A 15,913-nucleotide genomic window follows, 5' to 3' on the forward strand; every position below is an offset into this window, starting at 1 on the left:
TCGCGCGGGGCAGACATTCACAGCTTGGGGAGCCCTGCAGGACTTCCCCGCAGGGCTCTCCAAGCTGCGGATAGCAGCCTGCTGCCCCGCACGAGGGGCGCTCTTTAGCAGAGCGCCTCTCGCGCGCAGACATTCACAGCTTGGGGAGCCCTGCAGGACTTCCCCGCAGGGCTCTCCAAGCTGCGAATAGCAGCCTGCTGCCCCGCACGAGGGACGTTCTTTAGCAGAGCGCCTCTCGCGCGGGGCAGACATTCGCAGCTTGGGGAGCCCTGCAGGACTTCCCCGCAGGGCTCTCCAAGCTGCGGATAGCAGCCTGCTGCCCCGCACGAGGGACGCTGTTAAGCAGAGCGCCTCTCGCGCGGGGCAGACATTCGCAGCTTGGGGAGCCCTGCAGGACTTCCCCGCAGGGCTCTCCAAGCTGCGGATAGCAGCCTGCTGCCCCGCACGAGGGGCGCTGTTAAGCAGAGCGCCTCTCGCGCGGGGCAGACATTCACAGCTTGGGGAACCCTGCAGGACTTCCCCGCAGGGCTCTCCAAGCTGCGGATAGCAGCCTGCTGCCCCACACGAGGGGCGCTGTTAAGCAGAGCGCCTCTCGCGCGGGGCAGACATTCACAGCTTGGGGAACCCTGCAGGACTTCCCCGCAGGGCTCTCCAAGCTGCGGATAGCAGCCTGCTGCCCCGCACGAGGGGCGCTGTTAAGCAGAGCGCCTCTCGCGCGGGGCAGACATTCACAGCTTGGGGAGCCTTGCAGGACTTCCCCGCAGGGCTCTCCAAGCTGCGGATAGGCGCAGCAGGCTGCTATCTGCAGCTTGGAGAGCCCTGCGGGGAAGTCCTGCAGGGTTCCCCAAGCTGTGAATGTCTGCCCCGCGCGAGAGGCGCTCTGCTTAACAGCGCCCCTCGTGTGGGGCAGCAGGCTGCTATCCGCAGCTTGGAGAGCCCTGCGGGGAAGTCCTGCAGGGTTCCCCAAGCTGTGAATGTCTGCCCCGCGCGAGAGGCGCTCTGCTTAACAGCGCCCCTCGTGCGGGGCAGCAGGCTGCTATCTGCAGCTTGGAGAGCCCTGCGGGGAAGTCCTGCAGGGCTCCCCAAGCTGCGAATGTCTGCCCCGCGCGAGAGGCGCTCTGCTTAACAGCGCCCCTCGTGTGGGGCAGCAGGCTGCTATCCGCAGCTTGGAGAGCCCTGCGGGGAAGTCCTGCAGGGTTCCCCAAGCTGTGAATGTCTGCCCCGCGCGAGAGGCGCTCTGCTTAACAGCGCCCCTCGTGCGGGGCAGCAGGCTGCTATCCGCAGCTTGGAGAGCCCTGCGGGGAAGTCCTGCAGGGCTCCCCAAGCTGCGAATGTCTGCCCCGCGCGAGAGGCGCTCTGCTAAAGAGCGCCCCTCGTGCGGGGCAGCAGGCTGCTATCCGCAGCTTGGAGAGCCCTGCGGGGAAGTCCTGCAGGGCTCCCCAAGCTGCGAATGTCTGCCCCGCGCGAGAGGCGCTCTGCTAAAGAGCGCCCCTCGTGCGGGGCAGCAGGCTGCTATCCGCAGCTTGGAGAGCCCTGCGGGGAAGTCCTGCAGGGCTCCCCAAGCTGCGAATGTCTGCCCCGCGCGAGAGGCGCTCTGCTAAAGAGCGCCCCTCGTGCGGGGCAGCAGGCTGCTATCCGCAGCTTGGAGAGCCCTGCGGGGAAGTCCTGCAGGGCTCCCCAAGCTGCGAATGTCTGCCCCGCGCGAGAGGCGCTCTGCTAAAGAGCGCCCCTCGTGCGGGGCAGCAGGCTGCTATCCGCAGCTTGGAGAGCCCTGCGGGGAAGTCCTGCAGGGCTCCCCAAGCTGTGAATGTCTGCCCCGCGCGAGAGGCGCTCTGCTTAACAGCGCCCCTCGTGCGGGGCAGCAGGCTGCTATCCGCAGCTTGGAGAGCCCTGCGGGGAAGTCCTGCAGGGCTCCCCAAGCTGTGAATGTCTGCCCCGCGCGAGAGGCGCTCTGCTTAACAGCGCCCCTCGTGCGGGGCAGCAGGCTGCTATCCGCAGCTTGGAGAGCCCTGCGGGGAAGTCCTGCAGGGCTCCCCAAGCTGCGAATGTCTGCCCCGCGCGAGGGGCGCTCTGCTAAAGAGCGCCCCTCGTGCGGGGCAGCAGGCTGCTATCCGCAGCTTGGAGAGCCCTGCGGGGAAGTCCTGCAGGGCTCCCCAAGCTGCGAATGTCTGCCCCGCGCGAGAGGCGCTCTGCTTAACAGCGCCCCTCGTGCGGGGCAGCAGGCTGCTATCCGCAGCTTGGAGAGCCCTGCGGGGAACTCCTTGTTCCCCCGCCAGCCTTCAGAAAAGGTCTGGGGACAGACTGTCCCCGGACCTGGTCTGAAGGCGGTTTCCCTAGGAACGCATTAATTGATTTTCAATGCATTCCTATGGGAAACCGTGCTTCGCAAGACGAAAAACTCGCAAGAAGAAAAAACTTGCGGAACGAATTAATTTCGTCTTGCGAGGCACCACTGTATATTGGGGATTTCCTGCCCTCTCCTTCCCACTACACCCTCAGGAAACGTCTTCAATGAGGTGCAGTATTGACTGGGAGTCAGAATGGGTAAAAATTGGGGGAAAGCAGCTTATAAAAGTGGAGGTCCCCTGAGCCCTGACATGCTGTTCAGGGGCTTAAACAAGAAAGAGGTGAGGCTGAATAAGTGAGAGTGATTTGGTTCTTAAACGCCTAGTAGGATATTTCCATGGTGTCAAAGTTTTCTGGTCACCTTTTAGTAAGCGTTTCAAAGGAGGTTACAGCAGTTCAGAATGTGATCTGATTGAGGATCTGATTGTCAGTGCATGCTTTCAGAGAAAAGTATGTCAGGCACTAAAAAATTGCAAGTTTTTAGTTGTGATATATTAGAACAGCTCTTCATGTTGCAGACATGAACAATAGAGCTCAGTGTGGTTGGCCTTTGACAAAGTAAAGGTATAGGTTTGCAACCTTGAAGTATGCTTATTAATATGGTAATGTAGCTAGTACTTATAAATATCTTATCACACACTGTGTCTTGGATGCAAAGTACTAGGAGTGGAGGGAGAAAATGTATTGGTGCTATTCAATGTGCTGCTTGGCAAGGGAGTGTAAGACTTCTCACAGTGAGGCACCACAGTGCATCAGAGGTTGTGTTATAGTATGACAACCATGATAAATAAGGAAGATGCATGCTGTAGCATGAAACTCTAGTAGGCTATAAGAATCTCTTGAGAAGGAACTTGTGCAAATGAAAGAGCTTCTCTGAATATGCAGTCAATTCTCTCATGTGACACTCTTTCAATATGCTAGAAATGAAGAAGCTTTTTACTAATGGGAGAGTCTCTGTAAGCCTCAGTGTATTAGAATAATAGAAATATAGGGTTGAAAGGGACCCCAAGGGTCATCTAGTCCAACTCCCTGCAATGCAAGAATCTTGGCTAGATCATACATGTATAAGCAAAATCCAAACTTGCACTGGCAGACGTGCTCATGCAGCAAGTCATCCCTCTCCTCATCCCTCTCCTCCCTGCAACCTTCACTCACACCCCAGATCTGCTCTGCAGGGTCCCCCAGTCCTCCAAAGCAGATTTTGAAGGCTGCGGGGGGAGGAGAGGCAGGTGATATCCCATTGTGTGAGCAGAATTCAGTTCTGCTTGCAAACATAAACCTTTGGACACAACCCTATATACAACTATATATTTATGGCAGACATCAAGCTTAATACTTAAAAATAGAAGGAGTGTAGAGAGTGTCAGAACAGGAGTAGTATCCCATCGAGCTATATTGACAATGTCTTTTTCTCGTAAGAGTTCACAGTGAATATAGAAGAACATCCCTTTTTTAACAAAGAAAAATAGGACAAGGAATGTATATGTGTTAAAATAAGTGTTGATTAAAGGCTGTTCTTTCCAAATACTTTCACAAGTATGCAGTGCCATCTATCACAATACTATCTTTCTGGCCGTAGCTACAGCAATGTTCTTTTAAAAAACGAAACTGTTAATTTTGTGTTATCTGGAGTTTGTTAATCTTGGAGTTTACCTTATCTGAAATGACTCTGTTGTTCATTAAAGTTTCCCATCCAGACTCATAGAAAAGAAAAGAAAACTCCTTCATTTAAAATTAGACATAAAAAGCCAGTCTGTCCACAAATATGTCTGGTAGACAATATAAATCTTATCTTGGGGTACCTTTCATTTTTATTTTCTCTCAGTGGTATGATCTCCTCATTGAATCATGTCTGCATTTTATTGTGCCCCTGGAGAGTGGTCAGTTTGATTCATGAAAGCAAGATGAGGATTGTACTTACAGAAGAAATATTTTTTATCTGTTGATCTATTTTTTGCTTAGTAGTGCCTTTGTTTATTTTCCTTCTAAAATACTTAAGAGACCAAGGTGTGTGTGTGTGTGTGTGTTTTGTTTACAGTTTTGTAAATTGTATATGACAACCAATGAGCAATGTCTGAAGAACGCACTAGAGAAACTGGAGGTTGACAGTAAACTGAAGCGTCAGCAGTTTGGAAGTCAACTTGAGACTTCATCAGAACTGGCTACATCACTAATACCAAAAACAATACCAAAAACTGCAAGGAAAACAGAATCCAAACCAATGCTAAAAAGAGGTAATAATTTTTCAAGCAAGAAAGCTCTAGTTCATGGAGTGTCATTTCCCCTCTACATGACACCTTGGATATAGATTTTTTCTCTTTTTTTTGAAATGTGTGCTCATTTATTTCACTAAAAATATTTGCTTTATCAATGGTAGAAATGTCTCTGTTATTTCCAAAGCCCTAGGCTCAGAAGAAGTTTTGCTACATCCCTCATTTCAGCATTTTTCTTTCTCTAGCATTAGCTGATTAATGTTTGAGTGACCCCATTCACACAGCATATCCCAATAGCACTCTTCTGCTGCTGTTGCAATGCCACAGAAGAAGCAAGCTACAGTTTGGCTTTCATGTCTTCTGAACCTTACTTGCAGCTTGTTTTTTTCCAAATAAGCTAAGAACAAACCTTGGACCAGAGATCTTCCATATGTTGTGTTTTGGCAAATGAACTTTTCCTGCATTATGAGTGGCTGGTTCACTGAAAGCTGGCAGAATGTCCACTCTATTTAATAAAAGGGCGGTTTACAATTTAAATTTGGCCTTACCCTGATAAGATTTAGCACAGTATTATATGACACCAACTTTGTGATATGGGTTATTTAATGTTTGAATTAATAGATTTGATAGATTCTCTAATCTTTTAGTGCAAATATCACTTGGCAGCTGCTTGGTTGGAGATTCACTACCAGTAGACTTGGCAGGTTCAGTGCAAATCAAAGCAGATACCAAATTTTTCCCGTGCATATATTGGCCCAGCAAAACACAAATCAGTTTACCAGACCAGATTAACTACTATAAGGTATATTTATCATTCTGTATCTATTTTCTCACTTGATGAATGTAAATATTCATAAATAAGGTGCTATAAATAAAACTCTGCAATTGTAGGTCACTGCAAGACTTCTTCACAATGTTCCTCAGCTCCAAGTTGCAAAGCATCTGTTTCTTCCACTATCAGTATGGGTGCCAGCAGCAACAAACATTCGAAGCTCATTGAGGCAAATGCTGCAAAGGTAGACTTCGTTAATTTAGTTTGACTCTTGCTTCCCCTCACCAGGTATAGACATTGCATTTTAAATAGAAAGCAATTTTTCTCTCTTTTATAGCTTATGTTTTATTAACTGCTTGTCAAGGGCAGCAACACAGCACACAGAGATTTCTGGTTGCAAAACACTATAAACATTTTTATATAATGTTGGTTTTGCTGACATCCCGTTATTTAGGATCATTTTTCAGGTGTGAAGCTTTGCTAGAACAAAACATGTTTTTCTATAAAGGAAAGCACTCTTGGATAAAATTGTTAATGACTGTTTGAGAAATGCAAAATTGAATAATTTATTAGTACTTTAAATGCTTAAGTAGCCTGAAAGATTATATATCACAACCCTCTATAGGCAAGGTAATTGGAAATAAATATCTTCAAACGTACCCAGATCAGAAGACATTAATTGGTAAATATACACTGTAGCCTGAAAATATTGACTGTTATTTAGACTAATAAGTTTTACAAGTAATTTCTTTTAAATAAGTCATTCATTCAATAACCATTCCTAAGGGAGAAAGACAACAAAGTCACTTTGCTAAGTCAATATTTGTAGAGTGTTAATATTGATCTTTTCCCTTTGTTTTCCCTTTCCTGATTCATCCTTTACTAGTTTTCTTTCAGCAGAAAATAATAGCTAGAGAAATATAAAACATTAACTGGAAACTGCTAAGATACATTAAAAATGTGCACCTTGAGACCTCTGTGTAAGGGAGAACGAATGGTTATGACCACATAATATAACTGCAGCTAGAAGACTGAACTGATTGTTCTCTTGAGTTACATTTTTGTTTCAAATAACAACTCTGTATTTGTTATTGAACTCTGAAGTCCTTTATATCTTTAACATTGCTAGACAGTGACATTTGTTCTATATTAAAATTTAAAAGCATCCTCTCCAAGGATTTTTTTCTGTGTGTTTAGGTATCCAAACCCCTATGCAATTTAGCCTGTAATTCCAGTATGTTCAAAGATGATATGTTGTGGGTTATAAAAACACATACAGTAGTTTTCTACTAGTTGTAATTGGTTCAGTTTCAACAACCTATTAGATGGTAATGAAAGCTAGCTTTCTAAGCTGTTAGCGAATGATCGGTTTGGTCATCACAAGAGAGATCCACCCCCTGCTTAAATAGTGAAGTTCCCAAAGATGAGTGTTCTGAGTAGGTTTCTATTAAATTTTTGCTAATAAAAGTTCATCGTTGTTCTTTTGACTTGCACCCCATTGTGTATCTCTTAATAGTATTCTGCTGATAGTTATTTGTGCATGAGGTGTTTTTGCAGGTGGAACAGGAGTATTCCAAAACAAGGTTTGGTTTCCTAACAGGTGGGCACTGCTAGAAAGGACAGGATCAGCTGAGGGGTGTCTGGATATTTTCCAGTATTTTTCTGAGCACTACAATTCCCTCAAACCATTAGGTACCAGTTCCACTTCAACTGTTTTCCCACTACATGTAATACACAAAGAAGGAAAGCAGACTCCTGCTGCACATGGGGAACTGTGTGGTCCCCAGCTTCAAATAGGGGATATATGTGAATTTCCTTTCCCATCACAAGGTGTAGCAGAAAGCTGAAACCCAAATAATACTTGGATGTCTACCTTACACTGGTTATTGCAGCATGCACAGGTTATGTGGCAAATAAAAAAAATCAGGAATACAGTATATGATAAATTTCCAAGCCATTGCAATTTCTAATTGCCGACATCCCTGACAATCGGGAAAGCTTGATAAATTACGAGGAACATTCATCTATATGCTTATAACCCCACTCTGCCTCCAGTCTACCACATAAGAATAACAGCAAAGCATTTGTAGTAGAGCCCTTCCAGTTATGCTATATAAAGTTGAGCAGTGTATGTGATAAATTGCAAAAATATCCATCTTAGTCAACTGTCCTGTACTGAAGATAGGCAACTCCATAATAATATGATATAAAAGAGCAATAGAACCTGGGATCCCCTTATACTGTAAGTGTTCTAGTGAATGTAGAAATAGGTTGTTATGAAATAAATGTAGAAGAATATGTAAAAAAGCAAAATCCATCTGAAATATTTTAAACCAGAAAACTTGGTGAATTCCATGCCAGAATTAATTGCAAACAGCAGTAGATGCCATCATTTATGATTTGTCACTTGACTTGGGTTAATTTTTCTCTTGGATTTAGGCATAGACAAGTATACTTTTTCCAGTATAACCATTCCTATGATTTAAATCTGCAGCGTCAAATAGCAGGGCATGGAGAAAAAGTTATTCTATGCTTAAACAAACACAGTGGCATCATGCAGCTTTATCCCATATATGGTATCAAGTCCTACTCCAAAGTAACTGTAAGTAGGCTTGTAGCCACAAGCCTTGTTCAATTCATTGGACCATATATGGGGAATTTTAGGCAAAATGAATGGCAGTTTCTCTGATTTGATTGTGCCCAAAGCTAAAAAGCCATGGCCATTTCACCATTTAATCTTAGTTTTCAGAGTGTGGATGTTCCTTATTATTCAACATTTTGTTCTTTCCCATGTCACACTCTGCACTGCAAATTGAAATGAGCCATACAATGTGCAAATATCAGTTTGAAGAACGCTATATTATATTGGTTTACAAGTAGATACAGGGTCTGTAGCACCACCTTATGCTCTTCAGAAGCATAACAGGCTAGAGTTAGGGGTTTTTTCCTGAGTTTTTCAATCCTTTCCACAACATAAACAGTGTTTTCTGCAGAATTATTGCAGCTGAATTTTTCTGTTATTTGAGACATACAAATCCACTCCAGCATTTTAATATTAGGAGCCAATATAGTGCAGTCTCAACAAGAGTGAATAGTGAGATGTCCCTGATTGAAACATTGTCTTAGCTAAGAATTTACAAGGTTGCCCTAGCAAGTTACTGTTTTCTCATCCTCTGCAACAACCCCGTCTGTAATGTGGGATAAAACTGGAAACCTTAAAGCGTTGTTATAGGGATGACTGAGATGATGTACATAGCATACTCTCAACACTCCAAGTGCCATATAATTTATAAGTGTTATTATTGCTGTTGTTAGCAGTACTGTTCTAAGTTGTATCAGAAGATACGTTGTTGTCGCAAGCAAATTTCAGAAGGGGAATGTTCCAGTTTCCAATTATCCAAAGAATTATGCAGTAAATAAGGTTTGGAAAATAAACCTTCAAAAGATCGGACACTAACCTTTTAAGACTTAAAGAACCACTTGGCCAACAGATGGTAGGAGTGACTAGCAAAGTCACTGCCTTACAAGGAATTAAGTAACTTCTTTTATATTAATTAATTATTTGATTTGTCTCTAGGAATGGCAACAGGCACAGTCCAAAGGATGCTTCTTCTTAGAGGAAAATGGAGAGATAATTAGTCATAAATATAAGTTGTTTTTATCTCAGAGATCTGCAGTATGCATTACCATTAATCCTGTGAACCTTCGCCAAATGGAAGGTAGGAATACCTTTTTTTTAAAAAAAACTACTAGGGGTTGAAAACTGGGAGATGTCCCTGTAATAGAACTGCACAAGGGATTAACGGAGTAACCCAAGATAAAATGTAACCATTGCAGGGTTGCAAATTCTTAGTTCTAGCATTTAAAAAAAACACAAACCAAAAACATTAATGTTAATATTTGCGGCATATGTTGCTGTTGTTAACAGCAACAGCAACAGCTTTCTGGTCTTTGACCACAGTAAAGATTGATTGATTGATTGATTGATTGATTGATTGACTGATTGATTGTATGCTGCAAACATGCATTCAATCACAAACATGCAAGACAACTGTTTTCACTGCATGTGAGACTTTACAATGATAATGGGCAAAACACGATGGATTCTTTTGGTACCACTGTATTCAGCTACATCACTCAGTTAATGACAGATCTTTGACCATTAGTACAATTTTTCTTGCTTTTTGATAGGAAAACCCTCTCCTTGGTTAGTGGTGGACACAGCTTTGTACATACTCAAAGAAAATGAAACTGAAGAAAACATACAGCTTGTCGGCTTCACTGAGCTACGAAATAAAGAGGTCATAGACATTTTTAAGTTACCTTTACTGACTTTATATATGTAGCATATTAATAATGATGATATCTATAAATGGCTGGTACTTTGTGCTTTGCCATTGAGAAAATAGCTAAATTATCAATGAAGTAGTCAAGGAAACATAATATTATTCCTAAGAGAATTAATACACTGTTAATTATATACTTTCCAAATATTTCCCCTGTGAACAGACGTTAAATCCAAAATCTGAAGAATCCCTTTAAAAAGTTACTTATGTTGGTTAGGCCTGAGAAGACTGTTGATTTCCTTCACAACACATAAATGTGGACTTGAATAAGCAACCGAACTCTTTCATTTTAATTTCCAAACTGTCCTCAAGCGAGTGTAGTAGAAATACTAAGATAAATCAATACTTATTACTTTTATTTCCTCCTATACCAGATATGAGTCAATCCAAATGGATGGATTCTCTCTTATGGCTCTTACTTTATTATTTCTGGTTCCTTTTTTAATCTATGTGATCTACATGTGGGAAAGGTCTACAAGATATGAACTCTCTTAAACCAAGTATAAATAGGAGTCCCAGGCCTTCTATGTCCTATTTATTTATTTATTTAGCAAGCACAGTAAGTATACATATGTAACCCGCTTCTGGTGCAGAGTGCTGATGTCTTCCCTCAATATAACATTTCTTTTGGAGGGCCATTGCAGTGTTCCCCACATTTGGCGTACTCTGTTTTGTATGTGATATAATGCCATTATTACCCCTTTTCATCAAGGTCAAACAATATGTGACTTTAAGGATAGGATTCAAAAACATATTTGGACTGGCCACATTCCTTTGTTTACAAAAAGTAGCTGCAGGAGTACAAGGACCGCCAGAGTATAAAGAGTTTAATCCTAAGGCCACACATAATTTTCTCACTGAAAGTTAGCTCTGAACCTGCTGTCTTCTCCAGTGTTTGAAAAACTACAATTGGTGAGAGAGATTCCCCATGTTCACACTGTTTTTGAGGTTTTACATATTGTATTTGTTACTTTGTAAACCACTTAGAGACTGTCTTAAGCATTAAGTATATAATGGTACATAAACATATAAAATAAAATAAATTTGTTTGTTTGTTTACATGAAAATATTCTCACTTCCAGAAAACACGTCTGGGAACTGGGCCCAAATCCACTGCATTCCAATCTACTTTATAGAGAGTGGGAATGTGCAGCTCTCCTCCACATTTTATGCATTTATTACAGCAAATACTTTTGTACCCAGGTTGCCTCGTAAAGGGTGAAGCAATGCTGTGCGAGCTTTTGAGCACAGGCTTCTCATTTCTGAGTCCAGAACTCAATTTGGTGCACTTCATTGGCTCTTACTTTATTATCTCTAGTTCCTTTTTTAATCTATGTGATCTACTTGTGGGAAAGGGCTACAAGATAGGAACTCAAATACTTGTTGTGCTTGTATGAGGGGAAAGAATGATGGCAGTCAGAAATCTAAAACATCCTGCATCTATCTTTTTCCTTTGTGGTAGGTTTTTGGTTGGAGAGGGGAACTTGAAGGTGGTGTCTATTGGGTAATTCCTTTCACCACAGGCTGTAGATTCAGAAAATCAAAAAAGCAAATTAGAAGAGAAGCCAAACTTGTACCTGGAGATGGAGAATTCACAGCTACCAAAGAGTTCCGGTAAGGCAGGCCAGCTTTTGTGAAATTTAGGCCCTTCACATTTTAACAAAAATATGTTGCTGAAAAAATTGTCTCCCAAAGAAATCAGTCTTCTGAAATGAACCGATGAGTGAGTCCAAGGGATGAAATGAAGGAAGCAGACAATCTGTTGAGCTGCTTTTTCTCTTCAACCTTTCAGAGCAGCCTTATCAGAAATATTTGAAATGATTGATTTGGATGGGAATGGCTTTCTCAGCCTGGAAGAGAACAACTTCTTTGAAATGAGAACTAGTGGAGAAAAGTGTGATGAAGAAGCTTGGGCCATATGCAAAGGTAACACTGAAATTATCTATATGCAAATTTAACCTCTCTATGCCCAAGTGCAGCATCATTTATCTGAATGCCTTTGGCAACATTATTCAGATAATCATATGATTAAATAGAAATGCTGATTACATAGATTCACAGTTCATTAGCATGAGTCTACATGGAAGGAACAATATAGTTTGTTAACGGTTAATGTAGTTTGGGTGTATTCACGGGGAACGTTATTTTTCTAATGAAAATATACCATAGAATTCACTATCTTAAGCTCTGTGTGACATACATTTGCTTTGTCATCTTTCCCGCCCTTATTGCTTTGTGCTGTTGTTACGAGGTCTTTCTATTACTTCATAAATTCATTTCTTTCCTCTTTCTTCTTTTAGCTTGCATCTCTGTAATATCAAAGGCAGCTCCTTCAGTCCCTTGACTGTCATTTTCAGTCTCCCTGCTAGCTCTCCCATTTCCTTTTGCTTTATTTTGCTCTTGCCTGAGGTCAGACTGTAAGATGTCCCTAATAGGGGGTTATGTTGGAGAATAACAAAAAAAGGGGGCAAACCCTCCACTGCTTTATCTCCTCATGGCTTCTACTCTTGCAGCTTCAGTAAGTCTCATGTCAGTTGTGGGGGGCATTCCAGATGGTCATTTTATTGCACAGTAAATGTACAGTTGTTATTCATTTGTTGCAGGGGATCTAAATGTCTTTGCCCTAAGGTAATGTTTCTTTTTCATTTCCCCAGCATTCAAGCAGCAATATTTTGTTAATGGGAAAATGTGATGTTTTCCTGCACATATTCTACAGTGCAGAGCAGGAGTAGAAAAGCACAGGTCCGGGGACCAAATGTGGCCCTCAGACTCCTCAGACCTTGCTTCCTTCACAGATCGCACCCCCTTACTGAATTTGTTTTGCACCCTCCTCAACTGTTGTTGTTTGGCTTGAATTGTGATAATGCCCCTTGCTTGTATAAATGGAGAGAGAGAGAGAGAGAGAGAGAGAGAGAGAGAGAGAGAGAGAATAAACCTCTTACTTTTGCATGGCTGGAATATAATCTACTGTACAAAGGTAAGAGTCAAATCTGTTGTGCCACCACTCCAGACTCTGGAGAAATATGGTTTTGTGTCAAAGGCACCAGTTGATTAACATACATGACTTCACCAAAATACTTCCCAGCACATTTCCTGCATTATTTTGTAAAGCTTTTTTATTTTAAATTACTTCTAGAGTGGTATAGAGACAGAGCTTTCCATGTTAAAATGAGAATTCATATAACCTACCATCCTCCTCCACATAAATGTCCTGCTACTAGTGTCCACCATGTTTTGAAATCCAGTGCTGAAGTATCTTCCACTTTTAGAAAGAAAATGGGTGGAATCATAGAATTGTAGAGTTTGAAGGGACCCTCTGCAATGAGGGAATATTCAGTTGTCTCATGTAGGAATCAAACCTGCAACCTTGGCATTAGCAGCACTGTGCTCTAACCAAATGAGCTATACAGGTTCTATTACATAAAAAAGAATATTTAGATATTGGCACTCAAAGGGGGAAGGGAGGCAGAATAGATTTGTGATTGCATGATGTTATGCTGGCTGCTTGGTCATCATAATCATTCATTCATTCATTCATGTCAACTGCATTTTTAAAAAAAGTTTTATAATGTGTTCACGCCTTTGGAAAAATCTGGCTGCATAAATGTTCCTATATATGTAGATATATTTCATTGCAAATAAAATTTCAGGAGGTTCATGTAACCGCATTGAAAACTATGTCTGTTCAGCATGTGTGCACAAATGCATGCCACCTCATTCTCCTTAATGTTGGGAAGTGCGTAATGAGTTCATGCATGGCAGGAATTGCATTTCCTGACATGGAAGAGAATTGAATTAGCCCTTACTCATCCAGAGTGCTGTATGTTCTCAGTTTTGAATTTTTAGATTGTAAATACGTTTGATAAAACTATGACCATGCATGCCTTCTGAGACTTTCATCTAAGCATTCAACTATTCATAATCCACAGACATAGTTCAATTTATTGTCACTTCTTATTTGGACTTCAGTATCACAAATTAGGAATTGCATGCTAAGAATAAATGATCTCGCACATGGATGATATGAAGGTAAATTCATTAATGCTTATGAGAAACTTCGTTATTATTACAGCACAAAATAGAAACTGGAATTAATGAGGTGTACCAGTAGACTTGCATCAGCTTAAACAGACGTTTTAAAGGCTGCAGTGCTTTGTTAATTCCGGCTAAAATATTCAGCATTTGACAGATCCTGTTTCATATTACTCTGTAAAATCTTTAGAGCTTTTTATGTTTTCATTAAGGAGCACAAATTCAGACATCCTTTATATGATGGCTTCAGTCCAAAGGACCATGTGACTAATTCCATATGCCCAAGGGAAATTGAAATTGAGGGGACTTCCATGAAGATCTCAAAATCTGTTGCTCAAAGAAGGGAATTATAAAAATCTCACTGGACATGCCCAAGCCTTTGGGCAGACGTAAAGTTCTCAACTTTGGCTTTGCATTTTGTGCATTTGGTTTCTTATATATTTGAGAGTAGGGGACACAAGTCAGAGAACAAGGGAATATATATCCCTTCCTCATTAATTCTTACATTTTCTGGAACAAACACAGCAACAATACTTAGAAGAGATTAGCGGGCCCGTCAAAAGGAAGCAACAGCAAAAGCTGTGAATAGATTACTTGGCAATTAATCAGCTGGAGGGTTCAGATGAACCTCATAAATCTTGAGAACAAAGTTCAAGCAGTTTATAATAGCACCTGAACCCTTAGATTTATTCATTTGGTAATCTCTTTTAAATAATACATAGTAAAGAATTAGCATTGTAATGAAGATGAGAAATCCATTTTTAAATATTCTGTGCTTTAAGAACATTTTAATTTTGTATTTGCTTGATGACCTGGTTTTCTAGCAAAAATTTGCTACAAGAATTTGCTGAATATTATTGGAACCATATTACTTTTCAAAAATCAAACTTGTCTAAGATATGAGCTCACAGCATCCATAACATAAAAGCCTCTCTCAGTGATGAAAGTGAATGGTAATTTCATAGATAAAAATAGTGGTATTCTTGTATCAATCCAATTCTCATACCAAGGATTGCCACTTGGTTCCCGCTCCACAATTATACACGGCAGAAGACTGTAGACATTGTTTATATACTGTATTCATTTACTTTGCAATACCTTGTCTTCCACTGATTTAAAAGCCAATATTTTGTTTATTCTTGTTGCTGAAGAAATTGAGGTTACTACTGATCTAGGTTGCTGTTTCCAAAAATGGGGATTGGCCATTAGCCTCTTTCATGCATCACAGTATATCATAGTTAATAGTTTACCATGAATGTGCCCATCTTGGCCAATTTGCTCTTCCCTGCTTGCCCTGGGAAGAAGTAAGCCATAAGAGACCATACAACGAACCCCAATTTGTGGCCAAGGTTTTTATTGATTTGCTGATAAAACTCCACCCACTGCCTCAAATAATTTCAAGAGAAACTCATTAAATTTGTCATTTCTTGCATGTTGAGTGTCAGGGAACTGCAGGCAGCGAGGGAGGAAAGAATTAGAGGATACAGGGAACGATCCCCACTGATCAGTACTGAGTCCTCCTCAGAAGACAGAGAAGAGGATAGTGAGTCTGGGGAGGAAGGGGTGCTTCAGAGAGAAGGAGATCCACGTCACAGGGGAAAACGGACGGGAAGGGGCTGAGCCATTGGCTCTGTTGGTCTCGAGGGAGAGGAAAAAGAGAAAGTAGTTACAGCAACGCATCATGAGAGACGGGTCGCTTTGTTTATTCGGCATGTAATCTTGTCTGAAGAAAATAAAGAAAGGAATTTATGGCTGGCTGCTGGGAGTGTTTTTCTGCTAAGTGCAGCAACGCGTGCAGCTGGCAAGCTGACATTGAGTTTTCAGTGAAGGCAAAAAAATAACTTTGTCATGTATACATTTCATAACAAATTTTCTGAAACACAAGGATGCAAAATCTTTATAATTACTGACATATATATACCAGGGCTGGGGAATCTGGTATATACGACAGCTCCTGTCTTCCCTTATTATTTCCTTGATGGCTGGGGATGATGGGAGTTGCAATCCAACAATATTAGGAGGGCCATAGGTTCTCCACTGCTGATGCAAACATTGCCATCAAAGTGCCGGTTCTTCACAGAGTTTCACAAATCAAAAAGACACAGGCCTGCCTAAAGGAGCTTACAGTAGGAGACAATGGGAAGAAAGGAAGGAAGAGAACAGCTAGGGTGGAAAACAACAGAAGGAAAAGAGGGATGGGAAGG

General features: G+C 41.8%; 2 protein-coding genes across 16 annotated transcripts in view; one reads left to right on the forward strand and one right to left on the reverse strand.

Annotated features, from left to right (window-relative positions):
- ITGB3BP (integrin subunit beta 3 binding protein) overlaps positions 1-15,913 on the reverse strand; it is an 89,885-nt gene that overhangs the window by 46,589 nt on the left and 27,383 nt on the right. The window lies entirely within an intron of this gene.
- The window catches only part of EFCAB7 (EF-hand calcium binding domain 7), a 59,667-nt gene that overhangs the window by 9,950 nt on the left and 33,804 nt on the right, over positions 1-15,913 (forward strand). For all 15 annotated transcript variants that reach the window (XR_014527733.1, XR_014527734.1, XR_014527735.1 and 12 more), the window contains 6 exons: positions 4,385-4,580; positions 5,451-5,575; positions 8,909-9,050; positions 9,523-9,632; positions 11,140-11,291; positions 11,470-11,603. Coding sequence is in view for 8 of the 15 variants with exons in the window: in XM_083510302.1 (XP_083366428.1) it covers positions 4,385-4,580; positions 5,451-5,575; positions 8,909-9,050; positions 9,523-9,632; positions 11,140-11,291; positions 11,470-11,603 (859 nt within the window). In the remaining 7 variants the exon portion in view is untranslated. The remainder of the gene's footprint in view (positions 1-4,384; positions 4,581-5,450; positions 5,576-8,908; positions 9,051-9,522; positions 9,633-11,139; positions 11,292-11,469; positions 11,604-15,913) is intronic.

This window comes from Podarcis liolepis, assembly GCF_965112155.1.
Source record: "Podarcis liolepis genome assembly, chromosome: 6".
NCBI classification, from domain to species: Eukaryota; Metazoa; Chordata; class Lepidosauria; order Squamata; family Lacertidae; genus Podarcis; species Podarcis liolepis.